Below are 21281 nucleotides of genomic sequence, written 5' to 3' on the forward strand. Positions count from 1 at the left end.
TTAATACGCAACACAACCAGAAGGACCGAAACCAATTGATTCCAGTTGGCTTCTTGCTAGTGTCACATATGGAGAAGAGGCAAATGTGGGATGTTTGTATATAGTGTCCCATAATATAATGTTTATTTTTATAGATTCCATGTCCTCATAACGTTCGAAATCGCAAAATCGAAGCAAAAGGTTCGATGTCGTCCTTTCTTTGCTTAACGTTTACGAGATGGTCTGAGTTTTCCATCGTCCGCCCGTCGGTTTAGGAAATGAAACGATGCTCACCCAATGATACTGACATCCTACTGACACCAGTTTTGCCATTTCAATCCGTATGCGTAGTTCTTTCTCGCTTGGTACGATCGTTCTCAGTGTGCACATTGCCCTTATGCTTTTGCCTTGGCAGCGTAGGCAACCCAACTTAAGTAGAAGGCGAATTATGGTCTCCTCCTCCTTTTTCCTTCTTGCCGGCCAGAAGAAAGGTTCATTTCATCGGTGTGTTGCAAAACACACAGTTTGCACCATATTTGAGGTGGGTTAGGGTTAGGGCTTACCATAAACCGCCTCAACAAACCCGGCCGGCGTCGTTAAAACGAAACCCTGCGCCTAGCTTTGTGTGTGTTTTGAAGCTTAACGGGGTGTGGAGCTAGCTCATTTGGGTGGGTGGTTTTAGTTATGAGGGATGTGAGCTGTGAGCAAGTATAAAGAAGGACCACCAACCTCAGAAGTGCCAGAACTCGTGTTGGTTTATGTGCTTGAAGGTGAGGCCATTCGTGCCATCGTCTAAAGAGAGGCTTCGCTTTATCGTGGTCGAGTATAAATGCGACCAAATAGAAAGGGTTCTTAAGCCCTTCGCGGCAAGCACTTTCCTCTTTAGTGATCTGCTGTTTCCCCGTTTCCTTGATCTAGCTTTTTGAATAAGCCGCTCAACTAAATGTACTCTACCGTTCGTTGTCTGCATGAATATTACTACGTTGCTTTTCAAACATCGTCAACTGTTGGTTCCTCTCGTTCCGTTACGCTTTTGCCATTGCGCCAGGGCGGATATAATTGATGAGCCAAACGCGGTTCGACCGGTCGGGGGTCAGCAGTGCTACCTTTCCGCGAAAAAAAAATGTGTTCATCATCCGTTGGCACATGAAATGTAGATGGAGGATGCAATTTTGATTTGACTGGGGCCTGTTGGATCTGTTACTGCTTCAAGAACAATGACTCATGGTAGATTTGTGTGTGTGTTTGTGTATTTTTCAACAACGAAACGATCGCAATGAGGACGGATGATGAATTCAATTATGGTGTACATTTTTTAACCTTAGATTTGAATCATACAGCATCCAATCTCTACTAAAGATCGATGAGGCAGTAATGTTGTGAGCTACATTTGCCAATCCAATTAAGATATAATCTTGCTGGAAATGTATCTCCTACACACAACAAATGCGAACTTCCGATAGCATTAGAGAATAGCAAATTGATATAATATGTATCTATTAGCGTACATTTCCGATTTTTCCACTTCCCTCAACCCCCCTTGTTGGCACCGGTGCCAGAAGTTTCCGGTTTGGAAATGGTAAATCTCTTTTAAAAATAATATGCCTACACAACGACACAAACGAGCCTCACGAACCTCCTTACCAACGTTACCAACGTGCTCTCGACGCCGGCATGAAACGGTTCCCCTTACGGTGTTTGGTGTTTTATTTTCAACATCATCATCTCTCCCCAAATTCACCTACGGAAAGTACAATCTCCTCTTTCGCATAAAGCTGCTTAAAGCCCTCCTGGCTGACTGACTGACTGACTGACTGACTGGGCTCTGCCCTCTTCCCTTTTTTTATGCGCCAAACTACGGCTCTACGGTTCGGCCAGATCGATAATTGGCTTTTAATTTTGCCGAATCTACAGCATGGGGCCAACCTTCAATTGTGTGTGTGTGTGTTGTGTGTGTGTGTGTGTTGTGTGTGTGTGTGTGTGTGTTGTGTGTGTGGTGTGTGTGTGTGTGTGTGTGTGTGTGTGTGTGTGTGTGTGTGTGTGTGTGTGTGTGTGGTGTGTGTGTGTGTGTGTGTGTGTGTGTGTGGTGTGTGTGTGTGTGTGTGTGTGGTGTGTTGTGTGTGTGTGTGGTGTGTGTGTGTGTGTGTGTGTGTGTGTGTGTGTGTGGTGTGTGTGTTGGTGTGTGTGTGTGTGTGTGTGTGTGTGTGTGTGTGTGGTGTGTGTGTGTGTGTGTGTGTGTGTGTGTGTGTGTGTGTGTGTGTGTGTGTGTGTGTGTGTGTGTGGTGTTGTGTGTGTGGTGTGTGTGTGTGTGTGTGTGTGTGTGTGTGTGTGGTGTGTGTGTGTGTGTGTGTGTGTGGTGTGTGTGTGTGTGTGTGTGTGTGTGTGTTGTGTGTGTGTGTGTTGTGTGTGTGTGTGTGTGTGTGTGTGTGTGTGTTGTGTGTGTGTGTGTGTGTGTGTGTGTGTGTGTTGTGTGTGTGTGTGTGTGTGTGTGTTGTGTGTGTGTGTGTTGTGTGTGTGTGTGTGTGTGGTGTGTGTGTGTGTGTGGTGTGTGTGTGTGTGTGGTGTGTGTGGTGTGTGTGTGTGTGTGTGTGTGTGTGGTGTGTGTGTGTGTGTGTGTGTGTGTGGTGTGTGTGGTGTGTGTGTGTGGTGTGTGTGGTGTGTGTGTGTGTGTGTGTGTGTGTGTGTGTGTGTGTGTGTGTGTGTGTGGTGTGTGTGTGTGTGTGTGGTGTGTGTGTGTGTGTGTGTGTGTGTGTGTGTGTGTGTGTGTGTGTGTGTGTGTGTGTGTGTGTGTGTGTGTGTGTGTGTGTGTGTGTGTGTGTGTGTGTGTGTGTGTGTGTGTGTGTGTGTGTGTGCGTCATACTTGCAGATCGCGCGAGAAGACGATGAGGGAGGGAAAATGCGATGACGGTGACGACGATTCGAATTGCTGATTCGGACGTGGACTAGAGAGGAGGCTTCCCTAATTTGCAACGGTTTGCAAAGTTCCGTTCCGTTGTGTTTTGTGAGATTGATTTCTAACCGTAACCGTTGAAACGAACCTGCGGCTGTGGCGGCGTTGTGTGTCCCCTGAGGCTGCGGTGGTGGTGGGTTTGAATTTGAAGGGGGCTGCAAAAAGTGCAAGATTGAATCCGATCCGACTTAACGGGGATTTAAGCGAGGAAGGGAGATGCACGGCTGTGAAGTTGCAAGGCTTTGATCGTGAACTCGCCCTTTTATTTTTTGGTTGATCGTTCCTTAATCGATTTCCTTTCCTTATTGTAAGACAAAAAAAAGTGTAGCTTCGCTTGTTGGGTTTTGTGGGTCAAATGGTAATTTCACAGCTGCGCCCTTAATCGACTTCCCGCTTTTCTTACACTTTCAATTTAAATTACTTTTCCTACTGGAGAATGTAACGCTACGGAGGGGCAAACATTTCTTCTTTCAGTGTACAATTTGGACACGTCTAGTGTTGGGTAAAGTAGCACAATTAAGTGTGCTGTGCGCACACGCACATTGCCTTTAGTGTGCTGTGCGCACTGTGCGCACAGTGCGCACTTGGAACCAGTGCGGAAGTGCTAGCACAGTGCTAGCACTTTCGCACAGTGCTAGCACAGTGCTAGCACTTTCGCACAGTGCGCTCTCTGAGCACAGTGCGGAAGTGGTAGCACAGTGTTAGCACTTTCGCACAGTGCGCTCTCTGAGCACAGTGCGGAAGTGCTAGCACAGTGCTAGCACTTTCGCACAGTGCGCTCTCTGAGCACAGTGCGGAAGTGCTAGCACAGTGTTAGCACTTTCGCACAGTGCGCTCTCTGAGCACAGTGCGGAAGTGCTAGCACTGTGCTAGCACTTTCGCACTGTGCTCAGAGAGCGCACTGTGCGAAAATGCTAGCACTGTGCTAGCACTTCCGCACTGTGCTCAGAGAGCGCACTGTGCGAAAGTGCTAGCACTGTGCTAGCACTTCCGCACTGTGCTCAGAGAGCGCACTGTGCGAAAGTGCTAGCACTGTGCGGAAGTGCTAGCACTGTGCTAGCACTGTGCGAAAGTGCTAGCACTGTGGTAGCACTTAAGGCACTGTGCTGTGCTGTGCGCACAGTATGGTGTGCTGTGCGCACAGTGCGCACAGCAGCACTTTACCCAACACTAGACACGTCCCATAAAACGAATTAGGCGACCCCAAAAAGGAAACGGATCAAATTGCTAGTTCTTCCACTGCTCAGCGCTACTGTTAATATTTTATTGATTCCGAGAAACAGTGGCGAGCAAGGAATGACGAAACTACTGCAATCACACTTTATCAGTGCTTGCTTTTTATAGCCACCGCGCTGAACATCTAACGCCAAGCAATAGAGTGCGCTCAACTTGGGTGGGTTATAGGCCACCCTTGACCTTCAAAGGACCACCACCCATCATTGGGAATGAGATTTCGCAAAGCGAAAGAGAGTAGCAAACAAACAAACTCGGTGAAAGAAGCTTGTTTTATGTCCCAACCGATTGCCAATCTACTCCAATTGCTAATCAATCATTGTGCTTCGATAATCCGATCATTAAAGGAACGCATTGCGTACGTAAATCGTTGATAGCGGGACAAACCCTGCAATTCAGAGTGAGTGTTTAAATCTTCACGACAGTGCCAGTTCCTACACCAAGCACTTGGTGCAACGATTGCACAGTTTACGTGAAGTAGCGCACCCACTCGTCTGAAGGGAGAATCACCTACTCCCACCCTCCCAGGCCTGTTGCATAATCTGTCTCGAGAGAGGAGAACGCCTACGGCGCAAGAATCTCCAAGCCTAGAAGCTGTCCGTCCAGATGGTGTCACTTGTGGCACTCCACTTGACTGATTTTATCTACTTGGTTCCGCCGCTGCCGACACACCACCACGGCTTGTGAATGATTAGCGCAACGAATTAGCAATCTCACCGAACTCTGTAGTGTGTTCGTCATTTCGCTGTGAAAACACAGTACAGTAAGGTGAACTCATTTTCCATCCAACACGGTGACAACGGTTCTGTTGCGGTTGTGAAAACGGCACACACAGAGAGAGAAAACGAAGGCGCACAATTTGAATCTTCCTGCGAGGTTGAGTGGGGAGTGGGTTGTTTTGCTATTGCAGCCGTCAGCTAACTGTTTGTTTGCAAGGCGTTGCAGTGTTGTTGGTTACCCTTTGAATGAAGTAAATATTAACTGATGAAGGAGTTGCACACAAACGCCTTGCTTTTCGCGTATGACAATTTATAATAGTTATTGTATGATTAAGTTAAGTTTGCACAAAACTGCATAAAAGCATTGGTCTGGTTTTGAGTTTATTTGTATCGAAATAAATAAGGAGATATCGTTAATAACATGCTCTTTCCTTAGTATGTTTTCATAATCTTTAATGCACGATGGAAAAGCTGGTATTTTGGTAAATAATGTGCTTAGAATACTGTTTTTCTCCAAAATACGCTCTTCATACGGACCGCAGGTAATAGCTTATCTAGAATATTAGCGTACGTCGAATTTTGAGGTTTTCAGTCAAATTATAGCTAATTTTTGTATAATTTTGCTTGAAGTGGTAGGTTTTAGCCATTAAAATAGTTAATTGATCTGATTTCAACTGAATATAAAATTGTAATATTTACATTGTTTTAAAAAAGTACATAATAATTTGACCAATTATAATTCTGTCACAGGGGCCCTTCACAATTCTAGTCAGCTTTTTTATATGGATTTTGACAGGTGCAGGCTAAAATCATATAAACATTCCATTCAAAACAACACACAAAACAAGCCTGCGATTTTCAGCCTAGATTATTTTCGAGCCTCAAAGCTAGAATTAGATCCGACATGTAATGTTGTACTAGACTGTAGATACTAAACTGTACGTTATAAGTTGTGTTTTAATTTAATCACAGTCAAACTACCGTTCTCTCCTCTCCGATCGATAAAGTATAAGATCAGCGAGCTCAGCATTGTGCTGAAATTAAAGCTTTGCAGTTAAATCATCCAGTTAGTTGCAAGTAACAGCATTTATTAGATAAGAATAGAAAGTTGGTTGAACAAAGAATTAGTTATTCCAACGAAACACCCGGGGGTGGTTCGAGCAGGGGCGATCGGTCACGGATCGGTCTCGTATCAACGGCTCCGTTAAACGTCTCACAGTCCCGTAATGGCATTTGCCGAGGCCCGTTCTTTTCGTTCCTTCTTGGAAGTTCACTTTTCTCTACCTGTGGTGTAGCAAGCTAACCTGATGCCTCCCATCGTATCTAATCTGGAAAAAACGGTTTCTTAATTTCATCGGTTAAGTTTTTGTAGGTTACGTTATCACGGTTCCTCTTTTCCCTTTTTTGGGGGCCACAACTGCACGCGAGAGGCTCGGTGAGGTACACAACACACGCCCTGCCCACGCGGTACTTTAACTGCACCTTCAGCCACCACACCACTAGGCACAAGGCACACATTAACAAGTTTTAAACGCCCGTCATTAGTATCTATAGTGCCTTTCACCCCTCGTTCCAGGCACGTTCCCGGTTCCCGGTCTATGATGGTGCTGTTAGGTTGTTCTCTTCGCAATATTGCATCTTCTCGCGCGGGTCTGACCCAAATCGCGCCAACACTTTCTTCCTTCGTTTGGATGCAATTTCTTCGAGGGCATCACACCCGGCCGCCCGTGGAAATAGTGTTTAGGGGCATTTTACGAACTACCTTTGCGAGCAAAGGGGAACCATTTTTCCTTCCATCTTGAATGCTGAACGTGCGAGCACTTGTTATTGCTTTGTGTTCATCCTACGTGTGCAAAGCAAACTTTGGGCTAGCAGAAGATGCTGCTTCCTTCACGTGCGCAACGCTCAAAAAAGAGGGTTAAAACAGCGTTTTACGATCCACCAGGAGGTTCATACTCACACTGGAGAGGGGCGGAAAACACGATAAAGCTTTAATGCAAGGGGGTAAAGAACCGGGCCGGTTGATTGTTAGTTTAGAGGCGGAAGAAAACAAACACACACCGTAAGGTGTAATGTATTTTTCTCAGTTAATAAATTCGATTTTATGATACCTTTGAGTCAGCGTTCATGGCGCCATATAATTTCTTCTGCGGAGTTTCGTACCAATGGAATGATCTATAAAATGAAAATGGGAGTGTCCATCGTTTGAAGCTAGCTGTGTACGTAGGATATTGTCAACAGTTTGGGGGATCTGTTTATCCTTTGCAAGTAGTATAAAAAATGAGCAAAATGTGAAGAAAGCATGAAATTTTAAACACAAACTTTATCTACCAGTTGTTGTTTGATGTGTACTAAGTCTGTAAATCTTACCCTTCCTGAATCTTGCAGATGATCAACGATTTCATCCTTCCAAAGAATTCTCACACTATGGCCGAATCGTGCCACAGTTGCGACATGGACGGCATAAACGATCCTTAACGAATACACGCGAAGAGGTATGTAAGATGCTGCCTGAAGCAGAAAGTGTATCCTTATATGTTTTATATATTTGTATTTATTCATTGTTTCATCTTCACAGAACGGGCTTCACGCGTCGCATTTAACCTTAAGTTATACATTAAACGAAGCTGATGTGATATTAGATTTACAACTAAACAAGCGGCTCATCCCGGACGGACACTTTCTTAGCTATCAGCTGCCAAACGGAACGGGCAAGCACGTGATCCGGTACAACCGTCCGGAAGAGGTAGACCTTTGCCACTATCAGGTATGTACCCGTTGTATCTCTCCCACTCTATCCGATAGCATGAACGGTGATCGACAATTGTCACCTCCTCCCCCGTTTAGGGTAAAATACGCGGCAAACCGGACTCGAGTGCAGCGATTTCAACGTGCGGCGAGACGGAAGGCATTAGAGGCATTATCATCGATACCGACGATACGTATTACATAGAAAGTCCGCTAACATCGGCTAATGCGGCGCAAGGTAACGGCGAAACGGCCAGCATCAACCTTGGAGAGCACTTCATTTATCGGTTAGTTGGCAACGGCTTAATGCGTGTGCAAAGTGTTTGTTTTATCTAATTGGCACTTTTTTATTTCAATGCACCAGGCATGCTGATTTGGTTCCCGCTGGTCCGAATGGGGACGGTCACCGGTGTGGTTACGAGGGAGGACACATTAACGCAACGCACGATCCTGAGCTTTACCAGCAACATATGGCAACGCCACGGGTAAGGATTAGCGCACGATTTATGGCACACATTAGACAAGGCGGACATCAATGGTCTGACATTTATTGATCCACCCATTGCTTTGCAGCGCGAAAAGCGGGCCACTTCGTCTGGGTCCTCCTCGCCAAAGATCCGGGGCCCGTACAATGCGAACAAGTACTCGAGCTACGTAGAGCTGGTGATCGTGGTAGACAATAAGATGTTCAAGACGATGCGCGAGAACTTCAAAACCGTCCAGCAGTACTGCAAGGATATAACGAATATCATCAACGCGCTGTACGAGCCGCTAAACATCTTCGTCGGGTTGGTAGGCGTGGTCGTCTGGAACGAGGGTGACGAGATCGAGCTGTCCAAGGACGGTGAGGTGACGCTCAAGAACTTCCTACACTATCGCAAGAAAACGCTCATCAAGGACCACCCGAACGACAATGCGCAACTGTTCACGAAGGAGCACTTCGACGGTGGTGTGGTGGGAAAAGCGCTCAAGGGACCGATCTGTACGTACGAGTTCTCGGGCGGTGTAGAGATGTACCACAGCGAGATCATCGGCGTGCAGGCGACCACGGTTGCGCACGAGATGGGCCACAACTTTGGGATGGAGCACGATACGGCCGACTGTGAGTGTCCGGAGGAGCGGTGCATCATGTCCGCCTCGAGCTCATCGATCGCACCGAAGCACTGGAGCCGGTGCAGTATCGATCAGCTGAGTTTGGCGTTCCATCACGGCATGAACTACTGCTTGATGAACAAGCCGGAAAGTCTGTTCGATTCGCCCGTTTGCGGCAATGGGTTTGTGGAGGCGGGCGAACAGTGTGACTGCGGGCTGCCCGATTACTGTGACAACTCGTGCTGCGATCCGCGCACCTGCATGCTCCACTCGAATGCATCCTGTGCGACGGGCGAATGTTGTGATCTGCGTACGTGCAAACCGATGATCGGTGGTACCGTCTGCCGGCAGGCGGACGGTGAGTGCGACCTGCCGGAGTACTGTTCGGGCGAGTCCGAGTACTGCCCGGGCGATGTGTTCAAGCGTGACACGGAAGTGTGCGATGGTGGCAAGGCGTTCTGCTACCGCGGTATGTGCCGGTCGCAGAACGATCAGTGCCGATTACTGTGGGGCCCGACGGGCAAATCGTCCGAACAGTGCTACGTGAAGAATGAGGACGGCAGTCGGCACGGCAACTGCGGGTACAATCGGGTGAAGAACGAGTACGTCAAGTGCGATGGTGCGGACGTACACTGTGGCATGCTGCACTGTCGGCATTTGAATGAGCGGCTCGAGTTTGGCATGGAATCGGTGGCAATACTGTCGCACAGCTTCATGACGTACAACGGTAGCGTGATACCGTGCCGGACGGCAATCGTCGATCTCGGGCTGCAGAAGGTCGATCCGGGCCTGACGCCCGACGGTGCCAAGTGCGGCGAAGGGAAGATGTGCCTCAACCAGATGTGCATGTCGGTGGAGAAGCTGCGAGCCAGTGGCAGTGGTGCTGCGTGTCCGGAAAATTGCAACGGCAACGGCGTGTGCAACAGTGAGGGCCACTGTCACTGTGATCTCGGGTTTGCCCCGCCGCTCTGTAACCTGGACGGGTTCGGCGGTTCCCTCGACAGCGGACCGGCAAGCGATCCAAATGGTAAGTGTGTGCATGTGTCAGTGTGATTATTTCATGAACTAATTCATAATTATTTCATTTTCTTTTGCAGCAATGGCCGCATTCCGTCGAATGATGTACATTTTCTTTTGTGGCGTGGTGCCGGTGTGCACCATCTTTGCCTTCATCGTGTACTACATTCGCAATGGGCAGTCGTTCAACGGCAAACGGAAACCACCACCGAATACGTACGTATCGCGACAGTCGGCCGCTGTCATTTCATACTCGTCTTCCAGAGCAGCACTAATGTCGTCGTTGCTCGGTGCTGGCGCTTCTGGTAGTAGTAGTGGTGGTGGATCAGGAGGCGAACATTCCCACACGCACTGCGCGCTGTCCCGTGATAGACGTGAGGGGCTGGTGATCGGTGAAGTGCAGCTCGTGTCGAGCACGAACACTGCGACACTGAGGAAAGCGCCCGAAATTCCGCGAGCACTTGGATCGGCCGGGCCGAGGCACGTCTTGATCGGCGACATGCGTCTGGTGTCCAGCACTAATCCAGCACTGCTAAACGCTAGCACCGAGCTGCACCTTTAGTTCGTTTTTTGTTTGCGTTTGGTGTTTGTTGTCTTTCGTTCGACGCATGTAGAGTTTGCAGATATGTTTTGCTTGTGATCTTTGGTCGGTAGACAGTAGTACTACAGTAGTTTGTTCTTCCTTCGTTGTGCTTCTGTTGCTTACACGATGGTGGCGGTACATAGATATTAGACGCATGGGTATGTGGAAAAGTATGTTGTAGATTTTCCTTAACTTAACTTGATTACTTCACGTTCCATGTAACCTTTCCACTTCTCATTTTCCCATTTACTAATTCCCTTTCAACTCATCTGTGGCTCTTCAACTTCTTTTCTGTGGCATTCAGTAAAACTGCATGACGCATGGCTCCATTCGCATCGACCCTAAACCCTCGACCGTACTGAAACATTCGCTCATCATTTCGTCCTTTCCAGCTTGACCACACACATCAAACCGGACGGTTCCCATTCTGCCAGCTCCACGCACACGATGCTACCATCCTCACCGAACTCGCCCGACTCGGATATGAACGCGGCTCTGCTTCGCCCATCGTCCACGATCAGCACCACGGTCGCACCGAACGAGTCGGACTTTGTGGCCAACAACAACATGTTCGGTAAATTTAAAGGATTCACCCTACAACCCCTTCCCCAGTCCACGGTCGGCGGCGCGACGGCCGTTCACAAAAAGACGCCCAAGGTGGCGTTCGTGCAGCCGGTTGCCAAGTGCAGCGAGGACACGACCAGCAACGCCGTGCCGGCCCGTGCAGCACCTCCCGTACCCGTACCGCTAAAAATGCTAGCACGCGATAGTAGTAATGATCGCAGCACCAGTAGCTTAGATAATGTAGCATCATCGTACAATAAACCGGCAGGTAATGGCGCTCCCTTCTCGCAAGCCCGCATCAACGGCTGCAAGCTGGCCAACCACGAGCACCAGCTGGACACCTCCTCGGCGCCCGCGCTTCCACCGATGAATCCGGGCTCCACTGCCCGGCCGATCATTTCCAGCCCTATCCTCGAATCGTCGACCGCGCGCGACCTGGTGGTGGCCGGCGTGAAGGGGCAGAAAGTGGCATCGAACGTTCCTATCCGCCCGGCACCAATGCTGCCACCGGTGCCGGCGACCGGCGACGTTGCCGCTTCAACCGTCGCCTCCACCGGCACTCCGTCCGAAACGTCCAGCACGCTCTCCGCCGAGGTGCTGATCAACCCGATGAGCAAGGACAAGAAGGCGAAGGAAAGCAAGCTGAACCGCATTACGTCGTACTTGAAGAAGGAGGAGAAACCCCCCAAGCCGGAACCGAAGCAGCTGAAGGTGATCGATAAGGAGAAGCTGCGCAACATCGACATTTCCGCACCGATCCCGATCGATCAGAATAATCCCGAGCTAGCGAAGAGTATGCCCCGTTTGGCGGACGGCGCGAACGACGAGAAGCAACCGGCCGCCGTTGCTGCCTCGGTGCAGCGTGCTAAAAGCATGCGCGATCCTCCGGAATCGACCGTCGGGAATGTTCAGCGCAAGGTACGCATTGTGGACGATCGATCCGACCGGTCGGAGAGCGGTTCGATCGGCAGCGGAACGTCGGGGAAGAAAGGACCGGGCACGGCACTGAAGCGCCCGCAAAGTATGGTCGGTACGCGGCCTACCATTCCACCGCCGCGGCCGCCAGTACCGGGAGCTGCTGTGCAGACGACGGCGGCCATGAAAATTCCCGGCCTGCCCGGCTATCAGAATCCCGTGCCGTCGAAATCGGTGCGCATTGTGGCACCGACCGGCAGTGGAGGAGGAGCCAACGAACGGAGCGAGTATGATGATTGTCGCGATAGTGGGAACGGTACCGGACAATCCTCGCTAGGATCGGACAACATCTACTCCGTGATCGATGAATCGCCCTCACCGCCGAGCATACTTTCGCCCCCGGCAATTTCGTCCGGCGGCAGTTCCGAAAGCATGGGTTTGCTGGGCGAGATCGTCAACGAGATCGAAAGTCGCAACGGTGACTCGGTGTACATTGCGTCCACGCTGCGCCGGGGCGAGGGTGGGTCGAGCAGCAGAAAGTCTTCCTCCACCGCCAGCCAGCTGACGACGGCGGTGGTGGCGCCCACCGGTCCTACTGCCACACTGGCCTCGCCCGAGCTAGAGGACGATGAACCGACGTACGTGAACACGTCGGAGATTATCGACGACGATGATGATTTCGACGCGACAGACGATGACGATCTGGACGATGAGCATCCGGTGCCGAACCGCAACTCGGGACTAAGCACCACGTCAAGTGGCTATCTGCGTCCGTCCGCGATTAACAGCACACCGATCGCACGGATAACACCGTCCACTGGGAATGGGACTGGGACGGAGAAGGCTGCTCCCGCGTCAGGAGTAAGCAGCTTCAAATCCACTGCCCCTTCAAACGCCACCGCTCGCGCAACCAACGGTACGGGCAGCGTGTTGAATCAGTTAAAGTTCCAAGGACCCGCCGCAAAGGATGCGCCGAAAAAAGCAACTGGCAGTGCCGCCACGGCCAACGGCACCAACGGCCAATCGTCCTACAAACCGTACCACAGCGTGCTGACGAACAATGCACGCGCTGGTTCGGTGGTGGCCGCCGCCAAAGCGAAAATAGCCGCGGAAAAGTCTAGTTCAACCACTCCCGCGACCACCACCACCAACAACACCACCACCAAAAAGCTGCCTTCACAAGCGAACGCATCCGTCCGCACGCGCACTCCTTCGCCCCGGGGAAGCATTGCCAACGGGTCCCTACCGAACGGTACGGTGCCGGGCAAGGGAACGGGCATCACGACGACGGTAGGCACGAAGCCGAAAACGGCCGCCAAACCAACGGCGGCCGCCATCGGCAACGGGAAGCTTCTAACGGCAGCCGCACGGCCCGGTCCGGGCAAAGTTTCCAACGTGGCGTCGCTGCAGCAAAAGTTTGAAAGTAAAAAGTAGGAATGTCCCGGATGCAAGGACAAAAGCAAAGCAAAGCAGACACAAATCATGTTCCTTTCGCGAAGGATTCGGATGCTCTCCCCCAAGAACTGCCGTAAGAATGTTGTGCTGAGCGCGTCAATCAGTAGCTTTTAATCATGCCGACGATACACGAGTACACGAATTCCGTGACCGACAACAACTAGTTTTGCTGAGCGTTTTGAGAACACGGCAAAGGCGAATAGATTTTTTTTGTAACATAATAATTATTTATACTTTGCGTCCGTAAGGATGCACAGGTGGTACGAACTTCGATAGGACCAATCAATTTGTTATATTAATTAGAGTGTCCCCTTGGAAGTCCAGTCGATCGATTTTGAATCAGTTCCGAATTGGGGGTTGTTTTGCTTGGCCTCCTTATCATAATGCAAAACTGAAGCGTGGCGTGTGTGTAAATGTATTGATGTGTTCAGTAAAGTGTGCTACGCAGGCGCCAAAGAAATGCAATCCAATCGGTGCACCGCGGTGAGGAGGAAGAAGGGCAAAAGAGAACGTTCGTAAAGAAATGTCGTCAAATAGGGTCAAATCTTAGTGAGTGTATTAGTGGATGGATCTATTTTGTTAAAGATATGGTTTACAATCAAAACAAAAAGGTCTTTGGTCTCGTAAAATCTGTAAATAATCTAAACAACAGCGGTGGTGTAATGTTGTTCGTAACCGGATCGTGTTATAGATGTGTTGTTTAGCTCCACTAAAGTTCACCGGAAATATTGGACGGATATAATAAACACACACACACGCTTACACCCGGAATGGTGAATAAGTATAGGTAGGGAGATGAATTAAAAGTTTCCAAACACGCTTTTGCTAAACACTGTTCGTCAAACACATCGCAAAAGGGGGATGTTGGAGGCATTGTATTGTACACTCGGCGATTGATTCGACTGGCCAGGAAGAGATAGCGTTTAGGATGGCTGGACTTCTTACGATAGGTATTTAAATTCCCTCCCCCATTCATACCCCCGGGAACGCTGAAGTTCCATATTACATTATTTTGCGTAGTAGCGAGACAGTTCTATCGAAAGACGGTGTAGCTATGGTTTAATAAAAAAACGAAAGATGTCTTTTTTATACTCAAAAAATTAAGAAAAACACATTCCACTTTACTCCCCAATTTGCTTGATCTTTAATCCGAAGCTCTCTTTCTCTTGAAGATGTATCTCTCTACTCCGAAGAATGGATACTCAAACGCAATGCACCACACCGTGCCGATGGCAGCACTGATGCCAATGAGCCCGAACGAAGTGTAAAATATGTTCACCACCGTAAACTCGACCGGAAACCGAAGAGCCTGTGTCAGCGTGATAGCCTGTATGGCGATGTGCACGAGATACATCGAGTAGGAGAGCCGGGACAGCGGTTGCCACAGTGGACAGCCGAGAAACCGATCTACGATGCCACCCTGCTCGTTAATGCACACAAAGATCACCCACATCACCGCAAAGGCCCAGAACGATCGATGCAGCGACTCGTAGAACGCATCCGCAATGGGAAGGATGCGTGTGTAGTCACCGATGTACAGCTGCTTCAAGGAGTAGCCCGTCACAATGAGGATCGCGATCGTCAACAGCCAACCGAGTGCCAGTACCGGTTTGGATAGCTTCACGCGCGCCTCCCGGGTACGGTGCAACAGGTAACCGAATAGTACACCGAACAACCACACCGACATGCGCGCATGTGTCGGATGGTAGGTTTTGCGTGGCATCAGCCCATCCCCCCTCGGTGCGGATCGGTTGAGCCGGTACTCGTTCACCATAAAGGTGGCAAAAACGCAGCTGATCGAAAGCATCGCTAGCAGCACGATGACGGGGACGAAACGTTTCCCATAGCGCCACAGTAAGTACATGAGCAGCGGCGAAACGATATACAGCTGCATGTCCACGGAAAGGTACCACGTGTGCACGAAACACATCGACTCGTAATGCACATAGTTCTGTACGTACAGCAACGCAGACCACCAGCTCTTGTGGCAAGCGGTCAGCAGCTCCTCGGCGACCAGCTTGTACAGAATGCCTTCACCGACAACGTCCACGAAAGCGATACCGAACATAATCAGTGCGGCATAGGCGGGTGTAAGACGGACGATACGATGCAGCCACAGCTCCCACACGTTTAGCCTTTTGGTGCGCTCCAGTTCGCGTAGCATCTTCAGCGCAACGAGCATACCGCTGAGCATGAGGAAGATGTCGACCGCTTTTCCACCGAGCCGGTGAAACAGTACCCCGAAGTAGCTTTCCGCGTACTCCTGGCGCACGGGAATGTTAAACGTCGGTATGCCGTACGCCGAATCGTGCACGTGATTCACGATGATCCACAGCATCGATAACGCCCGGATGCCGTTGACGCACTCGAGCACACCGTCCTTGCCCACCGATCGTGGCACTATGCGGAACACGTGGCCAAGGTTCGTGTACAGCGAGAAACGCTTCACGTAGCTGGGAGCTTGCCGTTTTTGGTAGAAGAAGAACAGATCCACCACCGTTGCCAGGAGTAGAAACGCTCCATACACTGAAAAAAGAACGCTGAAAGCGATAAGATTACGGCAAGATTAGCTGAGAGAAAGGCAGTCGAAGCAATCAGTCTTACATCGCTACAATAGTGACCGCAGGGAAGGATCGGTCCTCGTCGCGGTAGCAAAACTTTTCCAGAATCGGTCCATTGCCCACAAACATTTGATTGGCGGCAAAGTACGCCTGCGCTAGCTGGGCCACAAGCGCTGGCTCACACGTGTCCGGTACGCATACACCATACTGTAGTGGAGCAGGAACGGGGACGCCGATACGGCTAAGATCGATGTAGAGAGTACAGTGCTGACCACCGATACTGGTCAATGATCCCTGGTGGGAAAGACGACGACACTGGTCAAAGTTCCCGAACTCGAACACATTCCCGAACAGTATGCCGGACGGGTTCTTTCCCCACGAGTCGAACACTGCGCGAAAATGGGGCGAAAAAGAACAACGTTACTGTACAAACGTTCTGCGTCTTTTTCATAGTCCACACTACTCACTGCTAAGGGCCCACGGTTCACCGGCATCGAACGAGCGCGCAAATACATCCAGCTGGTTGAGGCAGGCATGATCGCTAGCAGACGTTGCGTTCCAGTACTGAGACACTTGCTTGAGATGCTCCAACAATCCAATTGGAATTTGATTCAACTTTTGCAGCTGTGCGTTGGCACTGGGGACTACAGCACTGCATAAGATCGAGATGCTAAATGCAACGAGCAGTGCTCGGCCTACATGAGCACGGTGAGCCATGCTGCTGACCACCGTGTGAACAATCCGGATCAAACTACGCACTGCCGTGGTGCACCCGAGTGTACTCACTTTAAAACCAAACGCAGTTGAGATCCCCACTTTCAGCTTTTTGATAACGGTTTGCTATCAGGATAAGGTATTCGCCTACCGATCGATCAATAGCGAACGAGATTTGGGCGTTTACCATGAACTGTACGCGTAGCATAAGTTTCAGTTATTATCGCTTATATTGCTTCCGATCTTAGGTAGGTGTGTGTTGTAGGACCGTTATCACCTGACTGGCTGGCTAGGAGATTGCAAACAGGTTGGCAAAAAAAGCGAGCTTTAGAGAGTGTGAAGCTTTATTCGTACCGCGGGCGAGTGATTATATTTTGATTACCGCTTTTATTGTCTGTTACATCGTATTATCACATGCCGTTTTACGTTGCATTTGATACGCCCGGGTCACGCGCATTTTGAAAACCATGCGATTGTGTCGTGGTGTGGTATCATAGCAGAGTCTGAAGAAACCCCTGGGAGGTTTAAAGAAGCATAAATTAACAAACTAAACCGTAATAAACAGAACATAATGCGTTCACGAAGGCTTCGCTTTACGTGTAAACGTAGTAGAAACCGCTGTAAGCGTACCGCACCGGTACCGCTGTAAACAATGTACATTCATTCATTGCTATTGAACGATAAATATCGCTCCAAAATACCTTATATCCTACAAGATCTATTGAACAGGAGCACAGTGCTTGCGGCAGGTTGTTGTACTAGCCCCCCCTCTCCCTATTATCTTCGAGCCACTCTATTACTCTATCGACCAGTACTCCACCTTACCCAGTTTAAGTCAGCCTTATCATTCTTATCAAGTCGAGGCGTGTGGCACGGGTCAGGTCTGTTGGCAGTAGTGTTGTTTGAAATTGTAACAGAAGTAACAGGGAACCAGGTGCTGGTAGCGTATGACCGCCCTGTTCGAAGAGGACCAGTTCCACCTGTGCCATATGTTTGGTCTAAGATAAGAAACGCAGGTCTAAGATAAGAGCTACTTCTAGCTGTTTTGCTTCCTATTTTTTGCATGAAAATAAACAATCAAGGCGGCGATTACAGTGCTTTGATAGGAAATGACCATTGATAGCAGGTACATATATCAGAGAGAAAGAGAGAGAGAGAGAGAGAGAGAAACAGAGAGAAAATGAGAGAGAAAGAGAGATTAAGGGTTATGGGATCATATTTAGCACCGTGTCCGAAGACAAAATTCCTATTGAACCACTACAACAAAGCTCTAGCAATAGCTCCCGATGATGACTTGGATAAATGTCATCGTTCATTCAGCGTTTTTGATTAGATAACAGTTAGCGTGGGGTCACAGAAAAAGGGTTGGCCCATAAATGATTAGGAATGATTTCGGAAATCAGACTGATACCCACCGAAGTCGACAGAAAGTCTCTGCACTCTATAAAAGTGCAGATCCAAGGACTCCGTCGCCGTGGAGAGTGCAAAGGGTTGCTAAAGAGTTGCGTTGGTCAACATCACCCACCGGTTGGAGGTGGGTTTGATAACAAACAATTAAACAATGGCTATACATTACCATGCCGTTTTTGTTCTGACCATTGCCATCATTGGCATGGTCGGTGCAGCGGTAGTGCCAAGATCATTACTACCCACCGGAGATACGAACGTGCCGATGAATCTAACCGCCGATATTGTTCTGCGTGACGGATACTATCTCGAGCAGCACCAGGTAACGACGGCCGATGGCTACATCCTAACGATGTTCCGCATTCCGGGCAGTCCGGCCAATCCGGTGCGCCAGGGCAAGAACGTTGCCTTTCTGATGCACGGACTGCTAAGCTCGTCGGCCGATTACGTTATTTCCGGCCCGGGACGGGCGCTCGCCTACCTGCTAGTGGACGCCGGATACGACGTGTGGCTGGGCAATGCCCGTGGCAATACAAACTCCCGCCGCCATATCTTTCACGATCCGGATGCACGCAGTACAAACTTCTGGGACTTTAGCTGGCACGAGATCGGCTACTTCGATCTGCCCGCCATGATCGATTACACGCTCGCGTACACGGGCCACACTTCGCTGCACTATGCGGGCCACTCGCAGGGCACAACCTCGTTCTTCGTGATGGCATCAACACGGCCGGACTACAACAAGAAGATACGCTCGATGCATGCACTAGCGCCGGTTGCGTTCATGAGCAATCTGCGGTCTCCGTTCGTGCGTGCCTTTGCACCGTTCGTAAATCAGCTCGAGTGGATCATGAGCATGTTGGGCGTGAACGAGTTCCTGCCAAGCAACGAGATGATGATACTTGGCGGTCAGCGGCTGTGTGAAGATGAGTCCCCGTTCCAGGAGGTGTGTGCCAATGTGCTGTTTCTGATTGGTGGATTCAATTCGCCCCAGCTGAATCGGACCATGATACCGGCACTGTTGGAGAATGCACCGGCGGGCGCATCCGTCAACCAGCTGGTACACTACGCGCAGGGTTACAATTCGGGCCGCTTCCGACAGTACGACTTTGGCCTTACGCTGAACCTTATCCGGTATGGGTCGGTTCGTCCGCCGGACTATCCGCTGCATCGTGTAACGGCCCCGGTGGCGCTGCACTTTAGCGACAATGACTGGCTGGCGGCTGTGTCGGATGTGCGCGAGCTGCACTCGCATCTATCGAACTCGATCGGACTGTTCCGTGTGTCCGATCTGCGATGGAACCATCTGGACTTTGTCTGGGGCATCGACGCGAACACGTTCCTGTACGAACGAGTGATTAGCTTTATGGATCGATTCAACTGATACGAACGGGATTCGTTCGTGCCTCAATGGGGCAGTGGTGGAGGGATTTAGATTCGTGCTAAAAGATGGAATTATTTTGCAGGGTGTTACAAGTTGAGGAAAATATAAAATGCAAGCAATAACTTACACACTACGATAGATGATAGTCTGCTGATATCACAAGAACAATATACATTATTGTCTCGTGCGCCATATTCCTTCCGTGGGCGATGTTCTTTAAATTCTTCTCGAATCTTGAGCACGATCCTGTCTTTGTTCCCCAGTCGTGGGGTCCCATTGCGTCGTTACGAGTCTCTCCATCGCATTGTGTTTGATAAGAATTCCAAAATACAGCCATCAACGTGATAAGATTGTGGAATGTTTTGATAAAAGAAAAACATCATTAAACTCAGTAGTAGTTAATCGACACCTGGTGGCGCTGTGTTCTATAAATCAGGATTAGCCAGCTGGCACCGAGCATAGTCAGTGCTGAACCATTGCTTAAGCATGGTAGTAAGCAACAGGTGCTGGGCCTTGCTGGCCCTCGTAGCTAGTATCGCCACCGTAGCGCAAGCCTCTACCATCCGGGACGTTTTGGCGTACCGTGCCGGGGATGGACCGCAACCGACCGACATCTCCAAGCTGACGGCCGAAATCATCGTCAACGATGGGTATCCGGTCGAGGAGCACCAGGTAACGACGGCCGATGGCTACGTCCTGACGATGTTCCGCATCCCCGGCGGCCCCGGCAATCCGGCACGCGAAGGCAAGAACGTCGCGTTCATTCAGCACGGTCTGCTCTGCTCGTCCGCCGACTGGGTAATTCTTGGACCGGGCAAAGCACTCGCCTACATGCTGGTCGACGCAGGATACGACGTGTGGCTGGGCAATGCCCGTGGCAATACAAACTCCCGCCGCCACATCTTCCACGATCCGGATGCGCGCAATACGGACTTCTGGGACTTTAGCTGGCACGAGATCGGCTACTTTGATCTGCCTGCCATGATCGATTACGCGCTCCAGTACACGGGACAGATGTCGCTACAGTACGCCGGCCACTCGCAGGGCACTACCTCGTTCTTCATCATGACTTCGCTGCGGCCGGAGTACAACGAGCGCATCCGCTCGATGCATGCGCTGGCTCCGGTTGCGTTCATGAGCAATCTGCGCTCCCCGTTTGTCCGGGCGTTCGCTCCCTTCGTCGACCAGATTGATGTAAGTTGGCAGCTGCCGGACACTGGAATTGGAATTGGTTTGTTTGTTCGAACCATTGTTTTCTTCCCCTTCCCTTGCTTCCTTAGTGGCTGATGCGTATGTTGGGTGTGAACGAGTTCCTGCCCAGCAGCGACATGATGACGCTCGGTGGCCAAATGCTCTGCCAGGATGAGGCCCGCTTCCAGGAGGTGTGCGCCAACGTGCTCTTCTTGATTGGTGGATTCAACTCGCCGCAGCTGAACCGCACCATGCTGCCGGCCATTTTGGCCAACACACCGGCCGGTGCCTCCGTTAATCAGCTGGTCCACTACGCCCAGGGCTACAATTCGGGCCGCTTCCGGCAGTTCGACTACGGACTGACGCTGAACCTCATCCGCTACGGTTCGATCCGTCCACCAGACTACCCGCTGAACCGGGTGACTGCTCCGGTCGCCCTGCATTACGGTGACAACGATTGGCTAGCGGCCGTGTCCGACGTACGCCAGCTGCACTCCAGCATCCGCAACCCGATCGGACTGTTCCGCGTGTCCGATCCGAACTGGAACCATCTCGACTTCACCTGGGGCATCGATGCCGACTCGTTGCTGTACCGGCGCGTCATTAGCTTTATGGATCGATACAACTAAACAGAGCAAAAGGGCAGAAAAGCGATTGAAAACACGTGTACAACGAGGCGTACAAAACAAGCTTAGATAAAACCAATCTTACGATAACGACACCAGTGCAATCGTTTGGCTGTTTTCTTCTGGTGTTCTCTTCGTTTTGC

The 21281-nt window shown here is 50.2% G+C and overlaps 4 protein-coding genes across 4 annotated transcripts in view; 3 read left to right on the plus strand and 1 right to left on the minus strand.

Annotated features, from left to right (window-relative positions):
* LOC121588931 overlaps positions 1 to 13997 on the plus strand; it is a 35402-nt gene extending 21405 nt beyond the window's left edge. The window contains exons 2-8 of the mRNA XM_041907397.1: positions 7270 to 7376; positions 7460 to 7648; positions 7729 to 7916; positions 7994 to 8114; positions 8203 to 9748; positions 9819 to 9954; positions 10714 to 13997. Of these exons, the coding sequence (XP_041763331.1) occupies positions 7270 to 7376; positions 7460 to 7648; positions 7729 to 7916; positions 7994 to 8114; positions 8203 to 9748; positions 9819 to 9954; positions 10714 to 13234 (4808 nt within the window). The 3' untranslated portion in view covers positions 13235 to 13997. The remainder of the gene's footprint in view (positions 1 to 7269; positions 7377 to 7459; positions 7649 to 7728; positions 7917 to 7993; positions 8115 to 8202; positions 9749 to 9818; positions 9955 to 10713) is intronic.
* A 311-nt stretch (positions 13998 to 14308) lies between these two features.
* LOC121588936 (nose resistant to fluoxetine protein 6-like) lies at positions 14309 to 17703 on the minus strand. The gene is made up of 3 exons (XM_041907403.1): positions 16284 to 17703; positions 15860 to 16205; positions 14309 to 15795 (listed from the first exon to the last, which is right to left on the minus strand). The coding sequence occupies exons 1-3, from the start codon at positions 16531 to 16533 to the stop codon at positions 14400 to 14402; spliced, it is 1992 nt and encodes a 663-aa protein (XP_041763337.1). The 5' UTR covers positions 16534 to 17703; the 3' UTR covers positions 14309 to 14399.
* A 284-nt stretch (positions 17704 to 17987) lies between these two features.
* Positions 17988 to 19447, plus strand: LOC121588938 (lipase 3-like). The gene has a single exon (XM_041907406.1). The coding sequence runs from the start codon at positions 18092 to 18094 to the stop codon at positions 19319 to 19321; it is 1230 nt and encodes a 409-aa protein (XP_041763340.1). The 5' UTR covers positions 17988 to 18091; the 3' UTR covers positions 19322 to 19447.
* A 315-nt stretch (positions 19448 to 19762) lies between these two features.
* Positions 19763 to 21231, plus strand: LOC121588937 (lipase 3-like). The gene is made up of 2 exons (XM_041907405.1): positions 19763 to 20515; positions 20602 to 21231. Exons 1-2 carry the CDS (start codon positions 19808 to 19810, stop codon positions 21139 to 21141), a joined length of 1248 nt encoding a protein of 415 aa, XP_041763339.1. The 5' UTR covers positions 19763 to 19807; the 3' UTR covers positions 21142 to 21231.
* Positions 21232 to 21281: the final 50 nt, after the last annotated feature.

Source organism: Anopheles merus, chromosome 2R (assembly GCF_017562075.2).
Source record: "Anopheles merus strain MAF chromosome 2R, AmerM5.1, whole genome shotgun sequence".
Lineage (NCBI taxonomy): Eukaryota > Metazoa > Arthropoda > Insecta > Diptera > Culicidae > Anopheles > Anopheles merus.